General features: G+C 36.7%; 1 protein-coding gene across 1 annotated transcript in view; it reads left to right on the forward strand.

Annotated features, from left to right (window-relative positions):
- The window catches only part of LOC119835944 (serine/threonine-protein kinase Genghis Khan), a 49,740-nt gene that overhangs the window by 26,632 nt on the left and 10,829 nt on the right, over positions 1–12,279 (forward strand). Inside the window, exons 27-41 of the mRNA XM_038361078.1 lie at positions 913–923; positions 3,187–3,255; positions 5,063–5,169; positions 5,638–5,688; positions 6,479–6,598; positions 7,027–7,143; positions 7,883–8,053; positions 8,655–8,749; positions 8,955–9,081; positions 9,430–9,570; positions 9,965–10,172; positions 10,466–10,632; positions 10,921–11,104; positions 11,192–11,377; positions 11,868–11,960. Coding sequence (XP_038217006.1) covers positions 913–923; positions 3,187–3,255; positions 5,063–5,169; positions 5,638–5,688; positions 6,479–6,598; positions 7,027–7,143; positions 7,883–8,053; positions 8,655–8,749; positions 8,955–9,081; positions 9,430–9,570; positions 9,965–10,172; positions 10,466–10,632; positions 10,921–11,104; positions 11,192–11,377; positions 11,868–11,960 — 1,847 coding nt within the window. The remainder of the gene's footprint in view (positions 1–912; positions 924–3,186; positions 3,256–5,062; positions 5,170–5,637; positions 5,689–6,478; positions 6,599–7,026; positions 7,144–7,882; positions 8,054–8,654; positions 8,750–8,954; positions 9,082–9,429; positions 9,571–9,964; positions 10,173–10,465; positions 10,633–10,920; positions 11,105–11,191; positions 11,378–11,867; positions 11,961–12,279) is intronic.

The following is a 12,279-nucleotide window of genomic DNA, read 5'->3' on the forward strand; positions in this document are numbered from 1 at the left end:
TAAGAAATGAATGGCGAGAAGAATAAAGGAAGGATTGGGAAGGATAAGATAAAGGATATGTGTTCAGGCCATTTTTTTTCTTGTTTTTTAGTATTATTATGTTTTTTTATTGACATTATTTGCACTATAAAACATATACAAAATACTCTACTAGTATTCCGCCCGCGTTGTTGAACGGTTGCACTTGTGCAACAGCTATCATTTTTTTACCCAAATATGTCGCTCATGTTCACACCAAATTTCATCAAAATTGCTTTAGGGATTTGTTTTGTTAAAAAAGTCCCGTGTCCCCTAGTGGGGTATGGGGCAGATGATGTTCATCTGTTCCACTGATCAATTTTCTTTACGGACAAATAAAATTAAAGACATTTTTTTTGTGCGTCCCCACCGGGAATTGAACCCAGGACCCCTCGGTTCTACGCTCACGCGTTAACCACTGTACCAAGGAGGCGGTCAGATTGTTTATTAATTAAAAGTGAAAGCAGTCGCAAGCTTTCTACCGTGTATACAATTAAATATTAAAAAGGATATTATTGATGATTTAAAATGGGCTCGAATCATTAAATTTTACAAATCGTGAGCTTTCCGATAGGAATTTAATATGCGTACTGAAAACGTAATATGAAATCATAACGCCTATAATGTGTGGTGTTGTTCAAGGAAGAGGCTTAGATCATATTTTTTTATATTATATTGTTGATTAAATAGTAGATTTTTTACATTATTACTTCAGACAATTACGTTACACTCACACATTTCGCTTATTGCACGTTCTTGTATAAGTTTAAAATTTTATTTCTAGTTTTTTTTTTATTATAAACTTGCCTATTTTGTCTTTATTTTATAAGGAAATTGATATTTTAAAATTTACTCATTTTTGGGGTAGAATGGATGTTTTAATGCTTCTTTCAGGTGGGCCACCTGTATGTTTTCCTCTATTTATTCCGGATAAATTACGTATTAAGAAATCTCAAAATAAAAAAAAGACATTTGAATTATTTTTTTTTCGATATACATTTCATAATTTTTTTTAATATATTCCTTATTGCATAGTTTGTAGGGTTGAAAATAGTTAGTCAAAAGTATAATATCGATTAATAAACGTTTTTACAACCAACAATTATATTTGTTTCTATCGTATTTTATAATATTATGTGTAGGTTATACACATAGCACAAATTTTTATTTTTGGCATATTACAATGGGTACCGTATTTTTTTTTTGTTAGTATTTTAAGTGTTTATTTATTATAAGTATTCATTTTACAGCACAGTGTGTATAGATAAGACGTTTATTTAGTGCACTTTTTCTTTTTGTTTTCGTTACATGTTACCGCACAATCCCACCCAATACACATACGAAACGTGAAACTAACCGGGAAACCATCCCACCCAATGTCAAAATGGAATGTTGGGATCCACAAAGTCAAACGTCGTCCGCGACGAAAAAAACGAAAATAACTTGTCTCTGCCCTTTATGGACTCTATGGTACATGCGATGCGATGTCTGTGAATTCCAAATTGGAACTGTGATTTCGAACGCCGTTTGTGATTTGAAATTGGAATTGTTATTGGGGCCAAAAACGCATTTTGTATTATTTGCATTTAACGCGTTGGACGCGTGTTTTTAATTTTTTTTTTCTTCTTTAATTTTAATTATCCTGTATTTACGTTTTTAATTTTCTTTTTTAACCCGTGCTATTTTTATTGTGTTTTTACTATCTGCATTGTGTTGTTGGTGATGACAGTTCGCGCGTGGTACAGATCGTACATACCTCTACCGTACTTGTTTTTGGGCGTGACATCTTGTATATGGGGTGTTGCTATTTTAGTTTATCATCAGATATACGGCTAATCAATAAATTGTACAATTCGAATCCACATATTTTAAAGTTAGAATTTTAACAATTACTAAGTGCTATTTTAATCAAATATTGATGTTTTATATAAAATCAAATTGTATTAGGCTGAACTGATTATTTTATTTCCTCCTACTATATGACTGAATCGTATTATTTTATTTCCTCAAATTAAATTGCCGTTCTGACAAAAATCGACTCAATATCTAGTCTTCATAATTTACTCTAGTCCAAAAGAACGCTATTACCAAAGATCTTATTTAAATAACCTTTACCACTCGAACTAGTCATTTTTAATTTTTTGTTTATTTTACTGTTTATTTATTTGTGTCAATTATATTTAAATGTTCTTCATTTAAACACAACAAATGTGTAGGTTTTTATTAATGTTGCCAGTATTCTAGTAACTCCACGAATTTTGTAATCCACCCACCGAAAATACGTCCGTTTTTAGTTCTCACCCATTTGTTCATAGTGCAAAACAAATGATCCAATAGAGTTTAAAGTTGTGTTTAAAAAGGGAACGTTTTTTTTAATGCTACATGACAACACAGTGCAGAATTGCCATATTTAAGTTAATTTTAGATGAATTTTAGAATCTCAGTTCATGTACATTATTTATTTCTTTAGTTGGTGTCATCTTTTTTATTATCAGCGAAGAAAAAATATATTATTCTCGCAAATAATTAGATAATTATAAACGCAAGATAACCTAAGATGACACTAACTTGTGCTGTTACTGTTAAAAGGCATTTTTTATTATTTAATACAACAGATTATTTTACAATATAAGTTTGATGCTGAAGTTGGCACTTTTCGGATAATCATACAATACTTTATAGTTGATTAGGAGTATAAAAATGGATGGATCGTATTGACTTGTTTAAAAACTAAACACATATGCACCTCTATGAAGTAAGATTTCTAAATGAATGTTGTAAAAAACCGGTAATTGCCAATTTCAGTGATTCGACTATTAACGTATCTAATCGTTGGTTAGTCTGTTATTTTAAGAGCATTATTTACGCATTTAACAATTTTTTTTTTGTTATTATTCTTAAGCTTTGGTACCGTCAAATGTGTGACGTTGGCGATTTTGTATAAACAAGGTGTACAGATGTGCAATATGTACATAACCTATATGATATTAAACCTGTTGTACTGTCCTGTTATTTTGGTTTTTTATTAAGTTTACCCTAATGTCTCCTATCAAGAAATTGACATTGGAATATCGACCTTATAACATTGACGTTAAAGTTAGTTTTTGTTCACTCTTATCATAAATGGATACGATATTGTAATTGGAACTTTATTCGTTTAAAATAAAGTTATAATTTCGCAAGCAGCCAGGCAGGGATCAACGAAATCGACATATTGGAGCGGCAAAGAAGAGAACGGTTCGTGCTTTTGGCTAAATAATCCTCATAATGTCCTTTAGATTAGAAATTGTGATTGTTTATTTTGTTTGTCCTCTGTACAATATCTGTTGTTGATTGTGTTGATGTCATTATTGTTAATAAATAATTATTTCGTATATATTAAAGTTATCTTAGAATTGAGAGGGTTCGTTTTATAAATAAAGCGTACAAAGATTTCTTGTTAGATTATATTTTTTTATAAGTGTTATTTCAAACTCAAACTCAAGCATTTATTTGGTCAATTGGACTTCTTATAGAAGCGTTTTTGATACTCAGTAACACAGTTTTAACATTTACCACCGGTTCGAAGAGCAGTTTCTACAGAGAAGAGCCGGCGAGAAACTCTGTAGTTGCTCTTTTATGTTAGACAACAGATATTGTTCGCTATTTGAAGGTTTTTATTTAATGGATTTCCGTCTTTGTGCTGCGTTCTTAGATAATAACATAGTTGTCATATGTCTCCTATCGTTCCATTGTAAGTACGAGCAAGTGTAAAGGAAAAATTATTATGTTTTGTATGTGTGGTCATTGTTTTGTCGGTCCGTTTTGGGATTGGATTTTTGTTTGGTGACCTTGTGAAAGTAGGGATGTACATTTTTTATCGATGAAACTGTAGTAATACTATTTAAACGTATTGATTGTGTACTAAACGAATTTGTTTTAAATATTAAATATCGGTCGGATGAATTAAAAAATTCATTTATGTAAATGTATGCATATTGTACCAATTAAATTAATTGGTATCTCACCTATTCGGATAACTGTTTATAAGTTTAGCAAAATTCGTAACATGTTCAATGTAAAATTGACTCCAAAACAATGACACGTAACTTTCGGCCATTTTTTTTTTTTTGTAAAGTGGAAACGATTATATACCCCCCAACATGAAATGCTTCGCTTTTGCTTGAGCTTCCTGCGGTGGAATGGATGTGACAAACCACAGACTATATCCGTCCCACAGTTTAGCGGAATTTTATTTTATAGATTATAGAAATAAAGATGTCCATTCATAACACCACATAACGCATTAAGCGACATGGTTTTATTTTCTTTAACACTTGTTTGTATACGCACATAGGTATTGACTAATCTGTTTTATTGTAAACTACCCTCGTTTTTTTTGTAAACATTCCTGGGATGCGAGTCATTGTTTAATATGACTAAATTACATATTGAAAATCTAAAAATATATTTATAATGGGTGGACTAAATTTATAAACATGATAAATTATTTTTATTCATTGTCTAATCATAATATGTAATATTTGATATGTTAATAACAATACAAACGTCTAGAAATTTCTATAAACATCACATTTGTAGAAATTTCTGGAACAAAGCTTAATTTTTTTTCATAATTAAACATGAAAAAATAAATATTGATTGGTATACAAGGGATAGTAGTTTGTACAGCGTCTATTGTAATCGTCCAACTTGCATGTCATGCCCCAATTTGTTCACTAAAACATGTCATGTACAGTCGGGTACTTAAGTGTGTTTGTTATAATTAATGTTATATTATATATGGTAGCTAAATATGATAGATAATTTGTCCCTATTTAAGAGCTTTATCGCACAGTGATAACAGCATATTGTAGTAGATATATAATATTTGTACTTAAACACTTTAGCACTCGACTATACACTATCGAATAGTATAGTTTTCAAATATGGTTTCCGGTTGGGATTGGTTTATGTGTTTTTCACCCTTAATGTTAATACTTATAAAGTTCATTAATGATTTAGCAATGTAAATGCTTATATATTTATGTATTGTGTTTTTCAGTTTTGGATCGGCCACCGTCTCAGATGAGCTACTTGGAGCAGTTCTTGAAAGACGCGCCGGCTGAGAGGCATTACGATAATGTCAGTACAATGAACAGCGAACAGAAGGTGCGGTCGATTGTCACTTTGCGTGTCTGTATATAGGTTTGGTAGTTATAGCGTAGTGTTCAGTTCACATGCGGATTTTTTTTATGTTTTAATTAGACCCGCGCCAAAGTTTAGAGGCGAATTATGTAAAAAAATTTTAACTCGATATTGTTTTAATATTTACCAGAGGTCTGAGTGGAGGGGGGGGGTTTACAGATAGTGTATATTCGTTATGTATTACACAATTTATATCTTTTATTTTGTTTTATAATAAATTCAAATATCGAGAGCGTTGAAACCAGTAGAATTTTCGTTTTGAGTTGATTAATAATTCATCAACGTAATGATCGCCATCGCTTAAGGTTCAGGCCATAATGAACTAAATCACATATTAATTTCGCTCATAATCATGTAATCATTTGTGACTAATATTTTGTCGTTAACGCTTATTGTTTTGCTATAATTTCGTTTTACCGCTTTTACGCACAGATGTCGCCGCAGTATCGTTATAGAAATGTGCAGCATTGTTGTAACTCGAAGGTGATTATGTTTTATGTTTTGTTTTCATTTATATTCTGTGTTTAAATGCATGCTCTAGCGCTTTGATCATAGTTACTAATGTTAATTTTTTTTTCTCTTCATGTATATTTTAAAATCAACTTTGTGACTTAGCAGTAACGTCTATTTTAAGTCCATTGAATATTAATTTTCATAACTGTTGCCTAATGTGATCTGTGCTAATAATATATATATTTTTTTGTTATTACACATGAATATTATTTAATTACAAAAAAAAAATAAGTTTTTTGCGTGCTCGCCCGGTCTCGAACCCATGACTGTTCGATGTAAGTCTCAGGTCCTCACCACTGACCCAACGCTACTTATTTTATACAACCTTGTTTACAAATACACTCAGATTTCCCTCTATTACTTACATGAGTTACTACGAAAATTACGTACTATGTAAAATCTCTACCAAAATAATATATTGCAATACTAATTTGAAATTGATTGTATTTAATAACAATAAAAATATTTTTTTGCTGTGTTTCGGTGAGTGGGGGAGCCGGAGGCCCATATCCTTTTCCTTCCTTCCTTCCTTACCCTTCTTTCCTTTATTCCTCAATCTGTCCACGTTAATCCTTTCTTCATCCGTTTCCAATTTGAAGTCGGCAATCTATTTGTATAGGGGTAAGGTCTGCTATCGACTTCACGCCTCTCCTAATGTCCAAGGGCGGTAGTAGCGCTTACCATCAGGCGACACACAAGCTTCATTGCCGACTATGACATAAAAAAAGTAAATAAAAATGTTATATCTTCCATAACACAGAGGATGTATGGATCGCAACAGTCAACAGCGCTCAGCGGCTCCGCCGAATCGCAAGATGAGATGGAACAAAGGGCAGCGTCGCCCATATCCTGCAAGAGTTCGCCGAGTGAAATGTCCACTGTGAGTTTTGTGCTCGTATCTTATGTGTTGTGAACTATGCTCTAATGAATTGGAGTTTAAAATTTTATAAGGACAATACTAGTATCTGAATACAAAATATATGTAATAATTTTATGTATGTATTAATTATATTTAATAGTTTCATATATAGCAAAATCTCCTTTTAGCCCTTGATTGTCTTTGAATTTATATATTGTGTATCGTTGTCCGAAAGAGATCGCTAAAGTAAATGTATTCTTTTGCAAAATGTTTTTCTTTTTTCTGTTTGTATTATTGTCATTCAATATGCTGGTATGGTGATAATTTCATCATAATTTAGTCTTTATTTTGCATAATTACATACTCTTTGTATTTAAATTTAATGTTTATCTGTGTCTATGGTCAAATCTTGAACAAAAATTGATCAGTTTGCCAATAACCCGTTGCAGTATTCCCTCCAGGAGGCGTCCGGCGCGCCGCCGGTGGCCGGCAAGCAGAAGCTGCACCAGTTTCTCGTCAGGACCTTCAGCAGTCCCACCAAGTGTAACCACTGCACTTCGCTTATGGTGAGTGGCTATTGTATATCACTTTTAAATGAGATAAAACCTAAAACCGAATTTTATTATGTTTTAAAGTATATGGTCCATTGAAGGAAAAAAACGATTGTATGATATATGTGCTGATGTGATAGTTGTGTTGAAAACATAATACTACATTTGATACGGTGAAAAAAAAGAAAATAAAAAAATATATATATTTAAAAAAATTCTTTTAATGATCAAAAAGAAATAATAATGATTAAGAAGTGGTTTGTCTGTCCATAAGTTATTACTTCAAAAGGGTTTATTTAACCTGAATATGTTCTTCGCGTCAGCTAAATAAGATGAGATTTGGCTGTTACTTGTATTTAATTTTTAGTTTTATAGCATTCCGAACCCGCTACGGTTTGGCAAAAACCCGCGGGTTTGAATCCCCTCTCATGATCAAATTTTTAAGAATTTATCGTTATCTATATTTTCAAAGTGCTGTACAGGGCGCTATCATCTGTGATTAATTATTTATTTATTCATTAGTATAGAAAACAAAATAACACTTTATGCAATATATTTTGCGATGTGAAACCTTATAAGGTTTGTAACAACGCTCATAGTCACATAAACGCCGTTTGTTGATTCGCAAGGAAGACAAAAGATATCCGCCTACATAAACCGGTTCCTTATCTAGTTATTACAAACAAATACCGAGTGTTGAATGCGATTTATTGTTCAATGATATAATATGCACCGGTGTGGTCGCGTGCGTCAGATCGGCGTGACGCGGCAGGGCGTGGTGTGCGAGCGCTGCGGCGTGGCCGTGCACACGGCGTGCTGCGCGCGCGTCGCGCCGCGCTGCCCGCTGCCCGCCGAGCGCTGCCGCCGCCCGCTCGGCATCGACCCGGCGCGCGGCCAGGGCACCGCCTACGAGGGCTACGTCAAGGTGAGCGGCCCACGGGGGGCAGCCTCTCCCGCCATCACACCACATTACGACTCGGTTTGTCCGTGCCGTGTACGGGATTGCGTGCCGATAAGTACAAATCAAAACTGATTCATATAACTACAACAATATATTTCTCAACCAAACAAAGATCACCACTAGATGTGAGCGACACCGCTACCACTCGCACATTACGCTTAGTACGTCATACACCATTACACACTTAGTGTTTTCAGTGATTCGTATTCTATTTCAATGATGAAATTGCATGAAGGCGCTGTCTGCTACCCATCCTAATAATTCTACTAATATTACAAATGCGAAAGTTTGTAAAGATGTGTGTGAGTTTGTTGCTCTTTCACGCAAAAACTACAGAACCGATTGCAATGAAATTTGGTACGTAGACAACTGGAATAACATATAGGCAACTTTTTATCCCGATATTCCTACAGGATACGGACTTACGCGGGTGAAACCGCGGGGCACAGCTAGTATATTATAAATAGCCAATTAGTCATCGGCCGTTTTATCCTATAGCATCTATGCAGTTGGATCCTGTACTACCATTATACAATTAATAAAATTTAATTATTTATTTATTTAGGTACCAAAACCAGGCGGTGTCAAAAAGGGATGGATGCGGCAATTTGTTGTCGTTTGTGATTTCAAATTGTTCCTCTATGACATATCGCAAGATAGGTAAGTTTAATTTTTGACTGAAATATGTTTTAAAAATGAGTCAAGTCAAGTCAATCAATGAGAAAGTTCCACGTCATTACATTATAAAAAAACAGTCCTAATGATTTAGAATTATCAATTTTCTTCTATTATAATTGTTTGTTTTGTCAGCTTCAAAAATCATCAAGACTTCTGTGATCATATAAGATTAATTTGTAATTTACAGGAACGCGTTACCATCGGTGTGTGTAAGCCAAGTGCTAGACATGCGTGATCCGGAATTCAGTGTCACGTCAGTGAAGGACTCGGACGTGATACACGCCAGCAAACGTGACATACCGTGTATATTTAGGGTGAGCGTTTGTTTTTTTCTGAATATTTGAAGAAGAGTATTAATCGTTTTTTTTTTTTTAACTTCAGATTGATTTAGATACATTGGCTATGTTTCCAAGCATTTGTTTTCTTTTATTGTAATAGAGATAATGAAGTTTTGTTTTATTAAATAATGTTTTCAAGATTGATGAACAGCAAGGAATATATGTTTTTAATTATTATCCAAGAATTGTTAAGTCAGCGTTTGCAGCGTTGAACATACTCTGATTGGTATGCCACAGGGATCAATATAAGGCCCATTGCTATTTCTATTGTTCATAATTCTATAATGTTTGGGTATCTTATAATAGAATAATTGAAATTATCAGATATCAACGTCGCAATTAGAAGGCGGCAAACGTTACCATACACTGATGTTGGCGGAGTCGGAGTCCGAGAAGACGAAGTGGGTGGTCGCGCTCAGCGAGTTGCATAGGATATTGAAGAGGAACAACTTGCCCGATAAATGTGTAAGTTAGTTAGTTTTTTTTAGAATACAATAAACATTTAGAAATGATAAATGTAATCGTAACACTTAAGTAGATGATAGTATAAATAGATAATGTTCTCTGTGAATTGTTATTATTTCTAGGTATATGTTGTGAATAAAAAAAAAATAAAAAGAAGGACATGGAAATGTCTATTTTTTTTTTCATTTTCTTAATTTATTTTTTTAATGCAATTCATCATTCATACATATTAATGTGCTATTTGCTTCTATATTTCAAGATAAAAATATTGAACATTACTTGTTCATTTACCATCATAATATCATATTTGAGGGTTCGGATGACGGTGGAATCGTTGTGCGCCGATGTAAGAACGATAATAGCATTTGATACGCGTTGGGTTGCGCGCGCGCAGGTGTACAGCGCGGCGGCGCTGGTGGACGCGGCGGCGTGGGCGGGCGTGCGCGGCGTGCAGTGCGCGTGCGTGGTGGAGCGCGGCCGCCTGTGCCTGGGCGGCGACTTCGGCCTGGCGCTGCTCGACCTGGAGCGCCGCGAGCTGCTGCCGCGCCGCACGCACGCGCCCGTCGCGCGCGCGCTCTACGTGCCCGCCGAGCACCTGCTGGGTGAGCGCACTTCTTGTACATGCTCACGCAGATGAACATGTTCCTGGAACATGGTCACACAAATCGTACTTCTGAAACAAGGACACGTAGACGAACCTACTAAGACTCACTACCTTATTGATTACGGATCCGATAGCGGATGTAATTAAAAGCAAGTTATTCTTGTTTTTTGCAAGAAAGATTTGCAAATGTGTGTGCGTACTTTATAATTAATTCGGTTCATTTGTTAATTAAACTACATCAAAAAGTATTATATTAAAACAATGTTTTATTACTATTATTATCCCCCACAGTGGTGATAGCAGGCCGAGGGCGGCACGTACGGCTCGTGCCGATTCGAGCGTTAGAATGTCCTGAAGCGGAGAGTGTGAAGCTCGCAGAGGCGAAGGGCGCCGTGGACGTGGCGGTGGGCGAGCTGAGCGGCTCGGCGTACGGGTTCGCGGTCGTGTGCAAGCGGCAGGTGAGGGGGGGCTATTCTAATATTAAATTAAAATACTACTTTGGCAACGTTTGTAACGATAAACTCACCCTTGAATTCTTGTCTATTATTTTTTATTGAACTAGCTGTTCGCTCCGGCTTCGCCCGTGGTATAGCCTAAAGCCTTTTTCAATAAATGGGCTGTCTAAATCTCAAAGAATTTTTTCAAGGACCAAGTGTTCCTGACATTAGCGTATTCAAACAAACAAACTCGTAAGCTTTAAAATATTAGTATATATATAAACAAAAATATGATATGGTGTCGCGCAGAACTCGTGGGTGGTGCTGGTGTACGAGATCACGCGCACGGCGGCGCGGCGCTACCGCGTGGCGGAGCTGCGCGCGGCGGCGCCCGTGCTCAGCGTGCAGCTGTGCCGCGGCCGCCTCATCCTCGGCTACCGCGGCGGGCTCGTGGCGCACACGCTGCGCGCCGACCTCGACCGCCCCGCCGTCTGTGAGTAGCGCGCTTGCGTGTGCGTGTGCGCACGCCCCAGCCATATGCGCCCATATGAGTGAGTGAGTGTGCGTGTGTGTGTTGCAGCGCTGGTGCACCCCGAGAACCAGGTGAGCGTGTTCCTGTCGCACTCGGGCGCGCGGCCGCTGTGCGCGCGGCCCGCCGGCGCCGACTGGCTGCTCGTGTTCGCCGCGCTCGCGCTCTACGTCGACCGCGCCGGCATGCGCGCGCGCGACGCCGAGATCATGTACACGGCGCACCCGCTGCACCACGGTGCGTGCCCGCCCCCACACCCCCCCCACCCCGCACCCTCCACACAACCCTCACGCCGTAGGTACCCGCACATACACGAATATACCCGCATATACCAGCATACATACTAATGCAACGTGACACTGCGACGCAGGGGTGTCCTACGTGCACCTGTGCATACACAGATAGCTCGTAAACCTGTATAGTGTATACACACTGCAAAGATACACCACATGTACATAAATCAACCTATTTTACCCTCATGCAATCATACACGCTCAAAACTAACCTCAAAACACTAATATGTGCGTTTATATGTAAATCCATTAAGTAGCAATTTAAAGAGTTACATATCAAATTATGAACATTATGTTTCCTATAAAATTCGGCCCCAAGTAAACTTAACTTTAAAAAATTATCTGATAAGATAAAGAAATTTGACTAGAAAAATATTCGTTTACATTACCTAGTTACAACTCATACATTAATAAAGAAACCTTTAATGTTTCAGCGGTGAACGATACCCACCTGTTAATATTCACCGCCTCGCATATAGACGTGTATGACATCGAGACTGGTGAATGGGTGCAAACGATTAATATACGTGAGTTTTATTTTATTTATATTGTTATATATATACAGTGGCGTAGCTATCATAGGACCAGGTGGTGCAGTGCACCAGGGGCCAGGAGCTCAGGGGGCCCTCTAACCTCAGCTTTGAAACATGGGAAGAAGGCGGAAAGAGGGGAGGAGGGCCGATTCTTTCCCTATGCACCAGGGCCCTTGTCCCACTAGCTACTCCACTGTATGTATAGATCATTAAGAATACCCTGTTAAGAATATGTGTTTAGTTATGTTTATTTAGTATCAGTTTTTGCAAACACATGACGAGTCTGTACTTATAATCTTTTTTACTTACATTA

The sequence above is a fragment of the Zerene cesonia genome, chromosome 22 (genome assembly GCF_012273895.1).
Source record: "Zerene cesonia ecotype Mississippi chromosome 22, Zerene_cesonia_1.1, whole genome shotgun sequence".
Lineage (NCBI taxonomy): Eukaryota > Metazoa > Arthropoda > Insecta > Lepidoptera > Pieridae > Zerene > Zerene cesonia.